General features: G+C 36.2%; 1 protein-coding gene across 2 annotated transcripts in view; it reads right to left on the reverse strand.

The window, feature by feature from the left end:
• Nucleotides 1–19,711, reverse strand: part of LOC149774834 (neural cell adhesion molecule 2-like) — a 158,442-nt gene that overhangs the window by 26,165 nt on the left and 112,566 nt on the right. For both annotated transcript variants that reach the window (XM_089944699.1, XM_089944700.1), the window contains exons 9-10: nt 11,402–11,692; nt 1,130–1,261 (exon numbers count right to left, since the gene is read on the reverse strand). In XM_089944699.1, the coding sequence (XP_089800825.1) occupies nt 1,130–1,261; nt 11,402–11,692 (423 nt within the window). The remainder of the gene's footprint in view (nt 1–1,129; nt 1,262–11,401; nt 11,693–19,711) is intronic.

Genomic DNA, 19,711 nt, shown 5'->3' on the forward strand with positions numbered 1-19,711 from the left:
CCATGATAGGCATACATTATGTAATATACACTATATGGTACATACATGGCTATGATAGGCATACATTGTGTAATATACACCGTACGGTACATACATGGCCATGATAGGCATACATTATGTAATATACACTATATGGTACATACATGGCTATGATAGGCATACATTGTGTAATATACACCGTACGGTACATACATGGCTATGATAGGCATACATTGTGTAATATACACCGTACGGTACATACATGGCTATGATAGGCATACATTGTGTAATATACACCGTACGGTAATACATGGCTATGATAGACATACATTGTGTAATATACACCATATGGTACATACATGGCTATGATAGACATATATTGTGCAATATACACCATATGGTACATACATGGCTATGATAGGCATACATTGTGTAATATACACCATACTGTACATACATGGCTAAGATAGGCATACATTGTGTAATATACACCGTATGGTAATACATGGCTATGATAGGCATACATTGTGTAATATACACCATACGGTAAATACATGGCTATGATAGACATACATTGTGTAATATACACTATACGGTGCATACATGGCTATGATAGGCATACATTGTGTAATATACACCGTACAGGACATACATGGTTGATAGGCAATTTTATACAAAGTTGCAAAATAATGACATGAAGGAGTTGTGAAGTGAACACTAATTGCAGGTCATGTATTATAGAAACAAACAAAGGTCAGTAATTTGTGCAGTTATGCTTGTTCTGCATAGACTCAGTGACCATTTAAAAAAAACTGGAATAAAACTTTGCCACAAGTTAAAGTAATTGCAGATACAGTAAAACCTGTCTTAAAAGACCACTGCTATGCGAGACCACCTGTCTTGAGACCACATTCTCAATGCACAATTTTATTGATCATATTGCATTGTGATGTGTTATGAGAGACTACCTGTCTTGAGAGACCATACTTTTTTGGCAAATAAGGTGGTCTTTTAAGACAGGTTCTGCTGTATTAACAAGGATGACTATAAGAATCAAAGACATGTCTATAAGTTTCCATTCAATTACATATCCATTTAATATGGTATTAAATTCACATTTTCAGAAATTGATAATGACAATGAATCTTACCACTATCAGTTTGCCTTTTATATCTTCTCCAGAAAAATATGCCCATTCCCACAACTAAAATGACCAGAAGACCTGCACTTGTGCCTCCAGCTATCCCAGCGACTTCTACACCTGGACTGTTGGAGGTAGTTTCTGTAAATATGAACAGCCATTTAAATTATATCTAATTACGGCATAGGTTCTTCTTATCAGTTATACACCTGTTATTGCTCCAACTATAAATATATGAAACTTCATGTCATTAGATGAGATCAGAATATTTAAAGAAATGGTCCACTTTATGTAAAATTGTTGTTGAAGATTTGGTTCCTTTAGGAAGATCTGAAATAATCATAGCATATATGTCACTAATTTTTGTTTATATTCTTTGTCCTGCTATGTGGAACTGAAGTTATTTTGTCAACACCATTTTCTTTTTTCCATCACAATGACCCAGTCCTTCGACATTTTGACTCTAAAATCAATAGTCTTCTCGCTTTTGTCAAGGGCATGAAACCCACAAGGTTTTTCTGAGATATAATATGCAGAAATAATGCAGTTATATGGAAACTATTGTATTCATTCATTCACAGCAACCTTGAACTTTAACCTATTTACTTCAAAATTAATAAACTTCTTCCCAAACCAAGTGCAAGCTATCCACATGGTGTGTAATGGATAGGTGATGGACAAATCAAGATACTGTACAGAAATCATTGTTTCCTTTCAGTTCATAGTGAATCTGACTATTAACTACTTGAACCTCAAATCCACAGGAGTTTTTATTACTGGAAATGCAGCTGTAGATAGGGGAGAACTCAAACAGTTATGCAGAAACAATTTTGTTTTCTTTCAGGCTCAGTGATGACATCTACATTTAATAAACTAAACCCAATATCAACAGGATTATTTGTTACCATTGCTGCAAGCAATTAAAAATTTATTAGATGATTTGATTGATAATGTTCATCCATAGGTGTCAGTGAGGACCATTTAATATCAACGATTCATTTGGGGTGGGTGCAGAGATGGCAGATCAATCCAATCCAGGCCCAGAAGAGTCTGTTGCAGTGGGGACATGGATGTACAGGTTTCTCAGTTGCGTCCACCAGTCTTTTCTGCTCAAAGGCTGCCACATCAGCATTGACATGACTGCACCAAGCAGATCGATTAGCAGTGACACTCTCTCAACTGTCAGGATCAACATCTAAGTTCTTCAGTGAGGTCTTGAGGATGTCCTTGTACCTCTTTTTCTGACCACTATGAGATCTCTTGCCTTGCTGTAGCTCTCCATAGAAGACATTCTTAGGTAGGCATTCTATCGGCATGCAGACTACATGGCCAGCCTATCAGAGTTGTGCCTTGTACAGCATAGTGTGGATGCTTGTCATGCCGGCCTGAGTGAGCACCTCTGTGTTCAGTACCTTGTCCTGCCATCTGATTTTTAGTAGTTTTCTCAGGAGCTCATATGGAAGTGGTTCGGTTTTTTAACATGGCGGCTATACACGGTCTATGTCTCACAAGCATAGAGGAGGGTGGGGAGAACAACCGCTGCGTAGACTTTGAGTTTAGTGGCAAGCTTGATGCCTCTCCTATCCCAGACATTTGAGCGGAGTCTGCCAAATGCTACGCTGGCTTTAGCAATCCTAGTGTTGACCTCATTGTCTATGTGGACAGCTTGTGAGAGGGTGCTGCCGAGATATGTAAACCTGTCTACATTTTTGAGCTGTTGGCCATTGACAGTGATGGATGGTTCCATGTAATCTTCTCCAGGAGATGGCTGATGCAGAACCTCGGTCTTGCTGATAGAGATGGTGAGAACGAAGTTGGTGCATGCAAGACTAAAGTGACCATGATCCCGCTCTCTTTTTTGCATTCTTTCAGCTTTACCTCTAAACTGTAAACAAAAAGAATGAAATTTTAACTCTTAAGTGGCAATGCATGTGCTGACATGTCAAACCAACTATCTACCCACCTATCTACCTAGTACTGTGATGATATGAAATAGAAAAATGGTACTTTTGCATGTTACTGCTACTTTGAGATCTGTCAAGTAAATCAAAGGTGGATATAGGATTCACAGTACAATTAGTCCTGAAGAATGGGAACCAGCCTAAAAATGGGTGCAGATAAATAGAGTTTGGATGGCCAGGATTGGTTGATAATAACAGTACAATTTTACTAAAAAGAATCCTTTGAGAGCTTATCCAAGCTGTAACTGAAAAAAATCCCCTCTCATGTCTTGAGGTACTATACCTTCATCCCAGCACTGGCAGATAAGGTCGTGTAAGTCTGTAAGCAGCACGCTGCAGCCACACTTGATGACTTCTGCTGGGATGCCATCATTCCCTTGGGCTTTACCTAAGGAGAGTTCCTCTAAGACCTTCTTTAGTTCTGCCACAGTAAGTTTCTTGTCCGATTCGTATGAGGGAGGTTTTCAATGGCATTGATGGCACTGATGGTCACGTGATTCTCTCTGAAGTACAGTTCAGAGTAGTACTCCACTCCACGGTCCATCTGCTTGCCCTTGTCATGGATGGTATCACCTGCGGCAGACATCAGTAGTACTGTCACTTTCTTCATGGGACACATTGCTTTCTTTATGCATTCATACATGCCTCTGGATGCCCTGACAGAGCTGAAGCCAGTATTCATTGTCACACTGTCGTGCTAACCTCTGCACTTTGCTTCTGGTAGACTCGTACACCTGTAGTGTCCTCCTCTGGCAGGGGGATGGCTTGTATTCCAGGTGGGCGTTGTGACGCTCTTCTATGGCTGGCATGAGTGTGGTGGAGTTGGCCTCAAACCAGTCATTGTTCTTTGACTGCTTCTTACCAAAGATTCATGTGGTTGTGCTGTACACAGTCTCTCTGATGTGATCCCACCTCTCTTTGGCACTGCTGTAGGGAGGTTCTGAACTGAATTTCTTGGAGAGGGCATAAGTGAATTCCTCAGCCTTGCCTGGATATGACATCTTGCTCACATCAATGCGTGGTTTACCCTCTTGCCTAGAGCAGATCTTTTTCGGCAGATGCTTCATTTTGCTGTACACCAGCAAGTGACTGGTGTCACAGTCAGTGCTGTGAAAGGTACGGGTAAGAAGCACACCCTTCATGGCAGACCACCTCGTAATGATCAAATCCAGCTGGTGTCAGTGTTTGGACCCGGGATGCCACCAAGACACTTTGTGATGTGGCTTTGTCTGAAAGAATGAATCTGTGATGCTGAGGATGTGGTACAAGCTAGGAGTCGCTGCCATTCTCATTCATCTTCCTAATGCCAAACTTGCCCAGACTCATGGTCAGCACGCACACTAGCGTTGAAGTTGCCCAGTAATATAAAATTCTCTTCCTTGTGAATTATGTCGATGAGCAAGTCTAACTTGTCATAGAACTCATCCTTGGTATCTGCGGTGGTGCTTAGTGTGGGAGTGTAAACACTGATCAGGTTGACAGGCCCCGTTGTGGTGGAGGCAGAGGGATAGCAGTCTTCCGTTTCCTTGTTGGCAGGGTTCTATCATCCCCAGCAGAGAGTTCCTGACAGTGAATCAAACATCAAACTCTCTGGCTTCATCCACGCTCTTTCCTTGCCATAAGAACATGTAGTTATTTTCTCTGAGGGACGAGACTATGGTAGTCGTGTCTCTTTTAGTGAGGCGATGTCAACCTGGAGTCTTGCAAGTTCGTTGTTGATGACTGAAGTCTTTTGAACATCACTGATTACCTGAAGGTCATATGAGAGCCCAGTCAGCATGGTCTGGACATTCCAGGTACCTAGCTTGAGGATTGGAGGTTTCCTTGCTGGTTTTCTTTTGTTGTTTCTTGCTGCAGTAGTTACAGTCCACTTGTCAGGTACTCATGTACCTTAAGCCCTATGCATCCAACAAGACAGGCGAACTGTGGCGGGATGGCACCTTATTGACTGGGGGCTGCGCAGCTTGAGGCGGGTAGTAGCTGTCCAGCGAGACCTGATGGTCTCTGCCACCGTTGGGAGCAACCCCTGGTGTCTGACTCTATCCCAATATAGCAGTGATATTTATAAATGGTAAATGGTTGCTTCCGGTGTTTTGTTGATGCTATGAGGCGAAGCTGTAGTGTCCTTTTCAGGACGCAAGCCTGGGCAGGATGATATGGAGAATCAGCTATTGTCCATGCAGCTGATTCCCCCTCTCCACGCAGCTGATGGATCCAAGGGAAAGGACAAGCCGATACATCATGGCACCAGCGACATCGCAGGAGTTGCTGAGATGACACTAAAAGCAATGCCAACTCGCCTTAGGGACTCTGTCTCTGGATTGGCTGTTTGTGTTTACTCCCTTAAACTTTCCCATGAGAGGGTATATTCGAAAGGCAGTGAAGGTTTTAAGTCGGAGTTTATCTTCTTTTAGATGGATGACCATACAATGTTAATGAGTTCCGTCTGCCTGAAACGTCTGGTTTTGAGGTTCCAGAAACTCGCCTGTCATCCCTTCTCCAGTCAGTTTAAACAGGTTATGCCGGGCTTAATAGTGTACTTATCTCCCACATCCACATAAGGCAATAACGACCCTTGGAGCCTTCATCCATACATAAGTCGATGCTGAGTATAAGATGAGGCCAGATCAATACCTCGGATTGTCTTTTTCACTTCATTCCACACAGAATTTTATCCTATCTGTAACTCAGTAACCTTTCCAGTCAGGATCATTGAATGTAACTAAAAGTACGTAAATTTTTGCACACGAAGTATTTTAAATGTATTATGTACTTTGAGCTACATAATTATAATGATGCTGAATAGAAAATGTATTGAGTTTCAATAGGATAAAACTTATGATGCTGTGTGGAATTAAACGTAAATTAAATAACTTCTGGTTTCATAAATATTAAAAGAATCAACATATGCTATTTCAGATTACCAGCAAGAGAAATTGCATCATTAATGCTAAAATGCCTTTTCCACAGATTTTGGGGTGAAGAGAGAAGGATGCGTATGTATTCCATCGCATTTTTCTTCATAGATTTTTTTTTTTTTTTTACCTTAGTGCCCTTGTTTAGCAAAATTTTTAGTCCAAGAGAGAAAACAACAATAAATGAAACAGTAAATGTAACTATGAAAATAATACCATAGTCCTTTAGGGTTTACGTATTCACAATAGTTATATCTATATAGACTCCATTTAGGGTAAATCCCAAGAATGACCATTTTGCATGCTGTCTGTTTTTCTCTGCAAGTTTAACAACCTCTCCATTCCCAACAAATAAGATTTTTTTAAAAGTGCATATATTCTCCCTGTACTTTTGCAACTGTTTTTTATCCTTGCTCATGCTAGATGTTACTTTAAATTGTTGTCAGTTTGACCAGCAAGTTCAAAAGATGTCACTGGCTGAGAAATTTACACAAGTAACCACCTGGCATATGTGGTATGGTATTCATAATGCCCATGGGTGGCCTCGATTCCCTATTGGTACCCTCACTAATCTGATTTGGTCTGCCAAATCTTGACCTCAGACAGTTGTTAGCTTGGAATGGCTAAATACAGCTGTAGCATATTTAATTAGCATGTAAATACAACTACAAAGACACGTGATTCTTGGATAATGGAAGTGGCAACAAACAAGGAATTGCTTACCAAGTGGTATTAATTGATAATAGAATATAGTACATGTACTGCACATGTACACAAGTAAGATCATTTATCAGGTACATGAATAATAGATTTACAATCGTGAAGACATCTGTCTGTCTATCTGTGTCGCTCCTCTCTCTCAATGAGGGAACAGTTTTATTTGATCATCAGGTGCAAGAAGAAAATTGTGATGGAATATGTCTTTGTCATGGTTATTCAACTTCTAACTTGTCAATTCTAATGCACATATAACTAATCAAATTTAAACGTACATTACTGGTGTATGCTGATATAGTGCAATTATATATATGTATGTTAATTTTTATGACTGACGATCATGTAATTGTTTAAAATACTCAATGTGGGATCCTATGTTTTTTCATACATGATCTCATTTCCAACATGAAATATTTTTTACACATTACTTTGCATAATTTTGGATAATTATTTTCCATATGAAAAATACGATGAAGTGATTCAGATGACATAATCCATATAGAAGTTGCTTCGAAGTATAAGACAAAGCTAATATGTTCTGGTCAAAAAGTATCATCTTATAGGCTGTCAAATATGGTAATGGAAATCTATATGCATGAAAGACAAAGTAAACATTTCCTATCACAGAATAAGAAACAACAAACACAAAACAAAGTATCATAACCTTAATTTATAAAGGAAAAAGTTTTAACTCTGATTTAGGATTTGGTTAAAATTCCATCACCTAAAAAGACATAATTATAAAAGTGTTGATTTAAATGCTAACAAAATGACCTTCACAATTATACACTACTTTATAATAAAGGATTGAATTTTCTGTAAATTTCACTTATGTCTGTCTGTAATCTGATAAACCCATTTCAACACTTGTACTAATACTCAGAGAGGCTCCTATTGTTGCTTAAAATTTAACTAAAAACTATAATTTAAAGCATGACACTTCTCCCATTTCTTATGTGGCCTATTTAAGACTTTGATTTACTGCTCTATCTCGAAAAAAGGCAACCTGTTTTCCAATGAACTTGGCCATGACTGCACTAATTTAATTTGCAAGTGAAATGCACTGAATGGAATTAGCCCACAAAAATGATGTTATCTCAGCTAGTGCAGTGTCAGTTTGGTCGACCAATCCAGTTTTGCAGACTGTGATCAATACTTGCAAACTACAAGGACATTTTTCTCACCTTTACCCAATCTCCCAGTAGCATGGGATCCTTGATTACTGGTATACTAGTTTGCCAAAGTATTTTTCCTCCAATGGAATGTATCATGGTACTTTTTCATTGTAATGGTACTTTGGCAGTTTTCGTCAGTAATGAACATATGAGAATTGCCAAGTAATCCTGTTATGAATTGAATGACATTAACAGCAAGTTTTTGTTTTCATCACAAAATAATTCAAAAACATGTTTGTTTTATGATAAACAAATATATTTTGTTAAACTTAATTTTGATCAGAAATATAATTATATTTATGTTTCTCTAATCCGTTTGACACATGGCATCTGGTGGCCAAATGGGATGTTATAAATAATATTCTGGCCAAATCCAACTTTTAGAAACATGCTGGATTAAACTCCTTTAAAAAATGTCATTTTTGTAGTTATTTACTAGCATCTGTTAATGTGTTAAGTATCTATATTCCTTTTCATCCAAAGATTTTCAGGAGAGTAGTTGTTTTCTGTTTGAATTTACCGTATATGCTGGGACACCATATTTGTTGGGACACCATAAATTAATTTTGAAAGTAATTTTTTTTGTGCACTGTATGTTCTGGGACACATTATTTTTTCTAGTTGTAAGTTGTGGGACACCTTTTCAATCATTAAAAATTACATGTTGGAAAATGCACTCTAACTGAAATGTTATTTAAATCCACTGCAGCGTCATCTCATCAACACAACCCTTCTCCTGCACATCTATGATCCATTCTTTTGGTGCGTGAATATTTTTTTTAGCTTTCTCATGCCATAAAAAAATTATCATTAGAGGCAACACATCACCTGAAGCAAAAACTGCAAGGAATAAAGTCAGATCTTTTAAAAAATTGCACCAGTCATGTTAATTCTGACACTTCTGACCCCCAATTCCATCCAGGAATGAGATCAAAGTACATCAGAATTTCATCCATGTTAATGATCATACTGTCGATAAAATCATCTGCATCTCTTCAAGCCTTCACGAATTCATCATTTTATTTTCTCCAAATCTTCTGGGCAATGCTGGGTCATTGATGTTCATGCATGAAGCACTACATTGTGTTAATTTAAAAATTGTTCCATTACTTCAATTTAATTTCAAACTTCCAATGTATACCAGTGAAAAGGGAACAAAGTTAGCTTCTATATCTCAGTCATCTTTGTATATTTTAAAAAAAATCAAGAAAAAAGAATTGGCACACTTAAAAGAATCCGAAGTCAGCTTCTGAGAACGGCTTGGTTTATAATAAAATAACTTTGTATTGATATCCTTCCAAACAAGGCCGGCTTGCTTTGTAATAATAAAAACCTTTTGTCTTTGATGTCCTGTTAAAATAATGAGTTTACTGCTCGCTCCCAGGTGTATTTATTCACCATCTGGACTTCAATTTGCATGGCATCTGCAGTCATAATTAATACAAACAGGCATTGATGTCTGCGGGTATATAGTGTACACAACAATAACTTGCTTTAATGATACTTTTTGCAACCCGCGTTACGGAAAAGATTGTCACTTGCACTCATGTGAATGGATTTTCAATAATGATTTTTGTTTGCGAGATACTGTCATATAGTTGACCTGGATATAGTTCAATCTTGATTATTTTGCACATAACATGTTGTCATACATGATTGACAGCTGTCTACAAGCAATTGGTTGATTATTTCCCTCTTGTTTGTGATTTTGTTGGATCCAGTTTTCAGTCAGATAACATATTCAAACCTTTGAGTACAATTAAACATGATTTGTTTCTCACTATTCATGTCAATGAACAATGGTGTCATGTGTCATCGGACATAAGCCATACACACTACAGTATGGAAGACTATGCTACATATATAGAGTTCAGGGATATATTTTATTCTTTAATACTCACAATGAAAAAAAAAGAATAAATGATAGCACTACAAGGTTATTTTTCATTTTATTTTCAAATAAGAATTTCATCTATTTTATTGCAACGTGATGGAGGGGCAGGGTGCACAAATTCAATACAAAAGTATTTTGTTTCTTAAGTCTTGGGACATATGACCTATGTGAAAAAGAGTTTCACCATAAGTTTCCGAAACAAGAAAAAAGTAATTATTTTGTTGTGTCCCAATATATAGGGTAAATATGGTAATGCGATTTGTCAAGCTTCATTAAATACTTTCTTGATAATTGATTGCCTTTTACGTTTACTTGCCATCTCTGATAAATATCGTAACATATGACTTGACCATTTCTCTGCTTATTATATCAATAGTGTAGCTATTAAATTGTAGACTTCAATGTCAATGCTTCCTATTTTAATCAACATGTTCTGTCAGTACAATGTCTTTCACAAAGTGCCAGATACTGAATAAAACTAATCATCACACTTTAGTTACAGATTTTAGATTACATTTAATCCAACCATTAACATACACATAGCAAATTCTACTATAAGGTACTAATCATTAACCTTTCTGGTGGGCAGTGTGGCTGCTATCTTCTTTTGAGATGATATATTTTATTTTCTCAATATAAATTTAATTTTTTCAAAAGTATATGGTGTTATTTTACTATAAATCAGGTCACGATATCTTTTCCACCATTGACAGATGGATATTTACAAAAAATGTCAGGCCCTGTCCAACAACATTAAACTGCTAGTCCTTAATATACTTGATGTATTGAGGTACGTTCAGAATCACCATCTTTTAAACTTTTCAGGCTACCAATAAATCGAGGATTATTTCTGTTGTAATCTGTATAATGTTTTATCTCAACCTCAAGACAAAGAATAATCATAGACTAAAACATCGACAACAACAACAACTTATCTATGTTAACTGACTCGAAACCTCTTAAAATGCTTTAAAGTTCAGTAACTGCAGAGGTGAAGAACAGAGTTCTATGAGAGTAGATGTATGCATAAATTTAGTGGATGGGGATACTTGTCTAATACCTTTTTACAAACCGTTTATTCTGTTGTTTGTTTTTTGTTTTGGAGCCATGAATGAACAAGAATATACTTTAATGTTACAACACTCTCTTGGTTCACCTTCATAATCATTTAGTTTATACATTTGCTAATTCAATGTACCACGTAAAGGTGTTTTGTATCGCTGATTGGAAGTTTTAAATTTTTTTTTTTTCCCCACGTCGCCTTCTGTATTAAACATACTGAAAAAGGACTAAATGAGAAAGAATATTACAGTCTAATGCAGCTCTAAGTAAATGTTCTGTTAAGTTACAAATACAAGTTCGTCCTGTAGAACATCTGAGAGTTTTGGCTATTCTGTTAGCACAATTATAACATTAAATTTTGTTGAAAGTTTGCAGATAAGTTGAAAACAGCAATTTTGAGTAGATGAAAAGCATGAAGCATGATTTAAAAAATAACACACCATGCAAACCAACAACAACAGCAAGAAGAGAGTATGAATACAGTTCATGCAGAATTATGAAACTAATCATGACAGAAATTATGCTTTATACCTGAAAGCATCGGAATATCAAAATACCTGGAGTGGTTACAATGGCATCTGTATTTTCGCTGTGTCCCTTTATATTTTCAGCATATAAATGGAACCCATATGTTGTTTTCTGCTGCAGGCCGGTTATGGTGACAGTTTGTTTGGCTGATCCACTATCCTTAATTTTATCTAATTTCACCCAGATCCCATCAGGAAGTATTCTATACTGGAATATAAAATACTGAGGATGTCCACCCCAAAATCCTGGTGTCCATTCCAGTTTTACAGAGTCTGGACCATTTACAGTAACAGTAAAGTTGGTGGGAACACCTGGTATGCCTGTGAAGTTAAAAGTAAATTATTTAACAAAATGGAAAGGATAATTTACAAAAAAATACATAAGGCACTGTTGATTAAAGCCAAACAAAAAATAAGAATATTAGTTAAATATACATATGAGCAATTTTCAAAGTAGAGACGATCAGTTGATAAATGAATAGACCAATATTGTTCAAACTGCTTAAAATCTGAGTGAAAAGCTAGTATTATGGTCCATCCAAAAAGCCAGATTGTACTGGGTGAAAGACTTACTTTGAGTAACCTTGCCCTTACAATCAGCAGTACATAGTTCATACATCAGTAACGATATAATTAACTATTTACTGGTGATGCCCTTCATGAAAAACACGCAGCATGCAGTTCACTCATCTGACATCTATTGTCATTCACATGTAAAATACAGTTAACAAGCTAAGAGTAACACATCACAATACACAACTTAGAATCACTAATACAAAAAGTGTACTACTTTCAACTACTTTGGTTAGAAAGGGCCTTTAAAGTATAGTAGAATGTATGTATGTATTGGATGAATCAATGTAACCATAGAAACAAATACCCATGTTATTAAATCATTTAAACAAAGCTCACCATGGCCCTTATTTTTAATGGTTGTGGCACATGTAATAACACAGATACATCCAATTATTAATTTGTATGATCAGAACACAAACATCACCAGAGATATGAACTTCTAACACCAACTTTAAACAAAGTCATGGAAGTGACCTCTTTCGACAAAAGTATATTAAAGCTTTGAAGCTGTATCCACTTTCCAAGTTTTATGATAATAAGCAGGATAGTATGCATATAAAAGATAAAATAGAAGTTGAACCACTTTTGTTGCATTAGAGTCTGATAGTAACATAAATGTATATTATCATGAATTTCATGATTTTAACATAAACAGTGCCTGCAAAAAGAACTCTAAGTACAAGATGCAACCTAGGTTAGTATTACAATTTATAAGAGAGTATTATAATTTATAGCATGCCAACAACTCATGCAGTCATGAGCTAACTACAAAAATTAATGGAGATGAATCTCATCATCTGATCCAATATAAACACTGCCTATAAAATGAACTCTAAGTACTAAATGCAACCCATTATTGAAATGTTAAATATGGTCAATACTGATATGTTACCCACTTGAGGGAATAGTACTTATATACATTCCAAAGTTTTATGATTGCATACAGGATAGAATGTTGTTGTTGTTGTGGGTTTTAAAGCCATTTTTCAGCACAAGATAGGCTATTCATGGCGGCCATTATTAATGGTGGACGAAGAACCCAGGAAAACCCCGGGAAGAACCACCGACCCACGAGAAGCTACTGGCAAGCTATCTCATATACCCACATTGGCCGAATCCTAGACTCGAACCCACGCAGACAGAGGTGAGATGGCAGTGATCTGTAATGGAGAGCGCTTTAGACCACTCGGCCACTCGGGGCCAAGGATAGAATGTATTCAGTATGCAAAAAAATTATGTGGTCATGACTTAAATGCAACAAATTGAGCCAGTAAAATGTGGAGTATAAGCTGCACTTACCCATAATGTTGTACCTGACTAGTGACATTTATTTTGAAAACAACATAATACATAGGTAATATTTCTCTATGATTATGGATTAAATATTCAGATCATTCTTAATTGTAAACAAGTTTACTTCAGCTTGAATTAAAGATACAATCTTGATTCTGACCTTAGAAACTTCCAGAAAGAAAATTTCCCATTAAGGTGACAGAGTACTTCAGAAAATGGTAATTTCAACCTAGGTCAAGTAAAGGGATATATACACTTGTTTCCATTAGGATTATTCATTCTTGCCTTAACATCAGCAAAATCAGTTTTATTGTTGTGTTCAGTTTTTTTATTTAGGTGCCTTTATTTATTTCAATTATTCACTGGAAATATTAAGTGCACAATAATATTCTTGGACTAAAGCATTAATTTGTAATTATAGTGAATTCATCAGGGATATTTTGTATTATATTATTGTGATATAATAAAAGACCATTAGCACATCACAACAATCCAGGCCACTGGCACATTAGCTAAGCTGAAACTACAGGCACAACAACATATTCATTATTGGAATTTATTTGAAATACCACTGAAATTCAATTGGAACTTCATATATTTGGTCTTGTGATATAAATTTTTCCTGAAGCATTTAGGATTTAATTCACAATACTGTAAATTCTTTTTAAATTGTCACTTTGTATTCAAGGGAATAAATAATTTGTTAAATTTTACAAACCATTTTGGTTTTGCTCTTCTCTGTTACTTAGTTTGAGTTGTAAACTAGAAAGAAAGAATAATTAATATTCAGTGAGGGTGTAAATATGCTTTACTTTCTAAAGCTCTGTTCATGCTAGAATCAGACAATTAGATGACTGTAGACTGTAGATCTGTGACACAATGGTTATTTTGGTACTAATCCTGTCACTGGTTTGATCTCATTAAGCTGAAAAGAAGTGCAAAAAAGGACTGAATTGAAAACCAGTTGAGTAGAAGATATGGTTATAAATCAATTCTAGATATATGAGTAACTGAATTCATAAGCTCAGTGAGGTACAAAGATCCAATAATTTCTCTATAAGCTCAGTACCTTATTGGTGTACTCACAAGTCTCTGATTTATATTTGTGAATCTAAAAGCTGATATTTTAACATAAAACATTATTTCCATTATTCATTGACATTAATGTTGCAATGTATGTATTTTTCAGTTCTTACTTTTTCTGTAATTCACACAATCTCCATGAAATCTATACAGTTGTGTCTCATACATTTTTTTCAGTAAACCAGGCAGTTACTGACAAATTATTGAAGCTGTTGACTGTTTACATTAACTATTTTCATATACCTGCATCAATGACAAGTCTATACTGAAAACAAATAATTATGCTCTGAAGCTATCATTTTGATGCCAAAACTTATCTTTATTGACATGGGCAATCCCACTGTTGTTCCCAACTAATGTGTTTACTGTAAACTTTTCTACGATTTTAATTGCATATTTGGTTCTATGATTTTATCTGCATATTTGGCAGGTTCAGAATGTACTGAAATAATTGAGAAATCTTAAAAATCTTAAATAAATCAGTTTGAAACTCATTCATTTGTTAACCAATGCTACTGAAAGTTTGTGAAGGATCTAATTCAAACAAATGAAATAGAAAATGTAAGATTTCATCCAATTCTAAAGTAAGAATAAATACAGACATTACTGCTTTAAAATGGGTTGCTTGTCTCTAAATAAAAATATTTTCCTACAAAAATCACTACTCAGTTTAAGTGGTAGGTCACAAATCCTCATGCCATTTAACAATATACCACTAAACATTGTCTGATTATGGTCTGTAATACCTGTTTATACATTATAAAGCATTGTGGATGTGATGTATAACAAGTCATGCTTGGATCAAGTTAAAAATGGCAAACTCTGCTTATCCTCTATCTCCTATACTGCTGAATTATATATTACAAGGAACATTAATGAGGAATTATTACATGATGCATAGAATTACACAAAAAATGGGTATGAAAATTGGTTCTACATGAGCAGGACTCTTAAGTTTATACAATTTTGGTATAAAATTCAGAACACTTTAAGAAACTGTTGCTGGCTCTTTAAGATTTTGTACACATAACATACACATTGTTTCACAAAACAGTTACATGTATTTAAGCTGTAATCCCTCTTGAAGGAAACAGAGGATAGTTCTCTCTCATTTGCCTTTACTGTCTCCTTTCCACCTTTAGTGCCCCTGAGGTCCCCTCATGCCCACTAGAAGCCCTCCAGAGACTTTATCTCACCACAGATCACTAAAACATCATCTTAAATCTTAAATATGCACTCGTTTTTTGGGGCATTTGTTTCACTTTATTAAACGTACAAATCTGCATTGTATGTTTCTACTACCCAAAATATTACAATTTTTAATATCATTACTAATACCAAATTATTTTATCACAAAAATATCCCTTTGTTCCCATAATTACTCATTCCTTCAAATAAAATCCTTGTGCTAAATGTTTCACTCTTCCATTCCATCTGTGTGTGTGTGTGTGTGTGATTTTGATTTTTAATGTAGCTTTAACAATTTTCAGTCATATTGCAATGATGTCTGCAGTTTGGCCGTTTATAGCAATGTTTTAAATTTCTTGGTGGATTCAGCATAGCTATACTAACATTACCACATTCCATTGACCACAATGATTTCAACTCAATACATAAGCAAGTCATAATATACTCAAAACTGAAACATACTTATTAAGTCAAAATGTAATCATGCAACAGCACTGTAATGGGAAAAATTAATGAATATTCACTGTTTAATAGCACTATGTGCAGGTAAATGAAATTCTGCAGAAATCTGTCTTCATTCTGTCACAGTAACTGTAATAATTTACCTTTCAATGACAAAATCATACGGCTTCTCTCCTATCATAAGTGCAAGCCACCCACAAGGGTTGCTCCAGGTCTGTGATGTAGAACAAATGTTACTGTGCAGATACCAAATTTTCTTCTTTCAGTTACAGACACCTTGACCTCTGTGACCTGAGACTAAATCATCTACTTTGTCCTTAACCTAAGTGCAAGCCATCCACAAAGTTTGCTCTAAGTACATGATGAAGAAACAATCTATTGTGTAGAAACCATCTTTACCTTTTCAGTCAGTGATCCTGACTTATGGCATTTTGATCTTTATATTAATGAACTGCATCCTTACCCAAAGTGCCGACTATGCAAAACGTTTGGTAACCATTGAATTTATTGTGTGGGAACAATTTCTTTTCTTGGATTCAGTTACCTATGACCTTTCACCCAAAACTGATGGTTTCTTCCTTACCCCATATGCAAGCCATCCACAACGTCTGATAAATATTGATGATGAAATGGAGTTATTGTCCAGAAACCATTTTTTTTTAAAGTACAGTGATAATGACCTTTGATTCCAATGGCTCTTCCATTAAATTTGATCTAAGTATGCAATGTAAAACTAGTCTCTTGTTTGAAAACTACTTTTATATTTTCAATCTCATTGTTGTTGGTCGATAAAATTGTAACCTCTATACTGATGGACTTTACCTAAAGTGCAAGCAATGCACAAAGTTTAGCAGCAGAGAGACTGAGCCCACCAACTATTCCGTCCAACAGAACCTTCTATCGAGAACACTTTTGATAGAGGGTCCTATTTCACAAAATAAACCCTCTATTCAGAAAACTATGATAAATAACCTTCTCTGCTGACTAGAAGAGTTATTTCATGAAAAATAACTAACTATAAAAATACTTCTTGATTCCGGGGTCTACTAGACGAAACATTCGGTGGCTCAGTCTCTCTGCTGCTAGAAATGTAAATATTTTTAATCCTAAAGGATTTCTAATCCTAGAATTTCTAATTAAAAACTGTATCTAACCCAACTCGATACCGTGTCCGAGGATCATGTAAATTTATCGTTACAAATCCGTGTGATTTTGCCTGAGCACGACTAAAGAAATTTCTGAATTTATTTATGTCCATGTCCCCGCTGCACCAAGTCCGATGAATATTTTGTAACATGTGTGCGTCAACGCCGTTAAATACCGCAAGAATGTTACAGTTATCTCTCATCACTTTCGGAATTTGTGTATACCGCTGAGTTACATAAATCACATCGTTTTTGTGCCTACCGCAGGAAAATATCCTGGCAGGGTTTGATTGTTTGTCCAGCATGATATCATCGTACACAACTAAATTATTAATACTCCCATCAATATCATCGATACTCGGTGCTTCATCAATATCAGTTATAAAATCAACAACATCTTCTTCACTTATCGATTTTGCACTTTCGTTAAAATCTTTTAATACCTGATAACATCGCTGATCGTCCACAGATGGTGCTATCAAATATAATTTATCCCACTTCATCCACTTCATTATTAAATTAAGTAACAACTGTGTCTTACCCGACCCAGATGGGCCTATAATAATCATTCGAACAGAATTTGGTAGCACTGAGTTATGTTTGATTGAATTCATCCTTGTCAGAGTTGGATTTAAATACTGCAGAAATACTGGATTGATTGGCTCTTGTACAATCAAAAACCCAGGTGGTTCTTTAGGAGTAAATGAATATAATATAAACCCTTGCTGGGCTTGATTTGATATTGTTGTGTCTATGTTGTAACTACCATCGATTACGTCACATACAAGACTGACCGCGACGACATCAGTGATATTTACGATTCCCGGAGAAATATGTCTGCCATCACTGGCTGTGGAATTGTCATGTCTGAGGATAGTTGGCGGTGGCAGTATTTTTTTGTGTTGGTCAAGTATGTCATCGAAGTACTCATCGACAATATCAGTGACATATTTTCTCAAGATGACCGGGGAAACATATCCTGGTAATTTAAAATTCGGTAGATCAGCTTCTTTCAGCGAGTACTTATTTAGAAATTTTTTTTTAGGAATAGAACCACCGTCAATTATTGCCTGAATTATTCACTGGTTAATATTTTCCATATCCGCGTCAATCTGATTTAATATCTCAATTCGTTTAATAATTTCTTCACGTGAACCTGTTACATCGGAAATATGTTCTTGGAAGCGTTGCCGTAGATGCGCTAGTTGCGCTCGATGCGACACATTAATAATTTTAATATGTTCAATAATTTCGCTTAGACGAATATTAACTGCCTTAACCCACAGCCCCCACTTCCATGGTTCGCCTGGTGTGAGAGAAAAGACCCACGCAATATCGCTCTCAGTTTCAAGGAAGGGGTCCCCTGTAACCAATAATGCCCTTTTCATATTATCAAGATCTTGTTTGTATGACGGGGTAATTCTGTGATATGACTGCGTTTCAGTCATATAATCAGACTTTTTTGGTTCTGGTGGTATTGGTGGTGCCGGTGGTGGATTTTCAGGCCATCCTAATACTGTTCTGATTGAACTGTTATAAATGTCTACGTGGTAACCCGGTGAAGCGATTTTGATGATCGCTGACAACGTTGGCTCGTGGGCGGTTATTGATATTTTTGCTTCTTTTCCGGTGATACGCTTCATTTGACGCTGTATTTCTTTGTTGATTTCTTCTATCTGATAAGACCCTGTTGGTAAATGAATGACATCTCAATCTGGAGTACCGTCAGTGCTATTCTGATACGAAAATACAAATGAATTATTTGGCAACTGTCTGTGAAATGATGTTGACCTGATGTTGGGCCAACTGTTATATACTCGTAATTGTGCCAACGCGATTTCTTTTACTGGAATTGCAGTTGGAAAATTAATATTAAACTCTGGTTGCGTTGAAGATATTGTTATCATTGATGTTTTTACCGGAGCTGTGTTTGCGGCTATGTCGAGCAAAGCTCGATGCTTAAGTGGTTCTGTCATTATTTATCAGTGATGTTTTTAAATCCTCATATATATTGGTGAGCTCGGTGAACTCCACCGTTGAAATATTGCTGTCAGCGACGGATTCCGATAATGCGTTAGAAAGTTTTGAATAACCCCGCTGAGTAAGTTCTAACTTGGTTGTGTATTCACGGAGTTTGTTACTCGCGCAAGATGATATTTTTCTCGCGATGATACTAGCAACTCCGGCAACCGTAGTTGTCGCTGACACAGCAATGGTAGCGGCGACTGCTGCTGTAACCGGAGTCAACGCTGATAATACTACTCCGGCTGTTGCAACAACCGCAGAAACAGAATACACTAACACATCTAACACGGTTACTCAACGTTTATATTTTTTTTACTTTTACCGTACACTCGTTGATGATATTTTTTAACTCTGACTGGTATTCACGTACTTGATCGTATCTGTATTGTTGAGTGTTTAATGACTCTGTCATTTTATTATTTTACGCGGTAACCAATTGAGGTGTTTCAGCTACAAATTCCAAACACCACCAGTAGGATGTTGCAATTAATTTCTTGTCTGCGGCTTCAAGTATAAATATTTCTTCGGTTTCCTTGTTTAGTATGATAGTCACAACCCCGGAATATTT

Source organism: Sinohyriopsis cumingii, unplaced genomic scaffold (assembly GCF_028554795.1).
Source record: "Sinohyriopsis cumingii isolate HCF-2022 unplaced genomic scaffold, ASM2855479v2 utg000127l, whole genome shotgun sequence".
NCBI classification, from domain to species: domain Eukaryota; kingdom Metazoa; phylum Mollusca; class Bivalvia; order Unionida; family Unionidae; genus Sinohyriopsis; species Sinohyriopsis cumingii.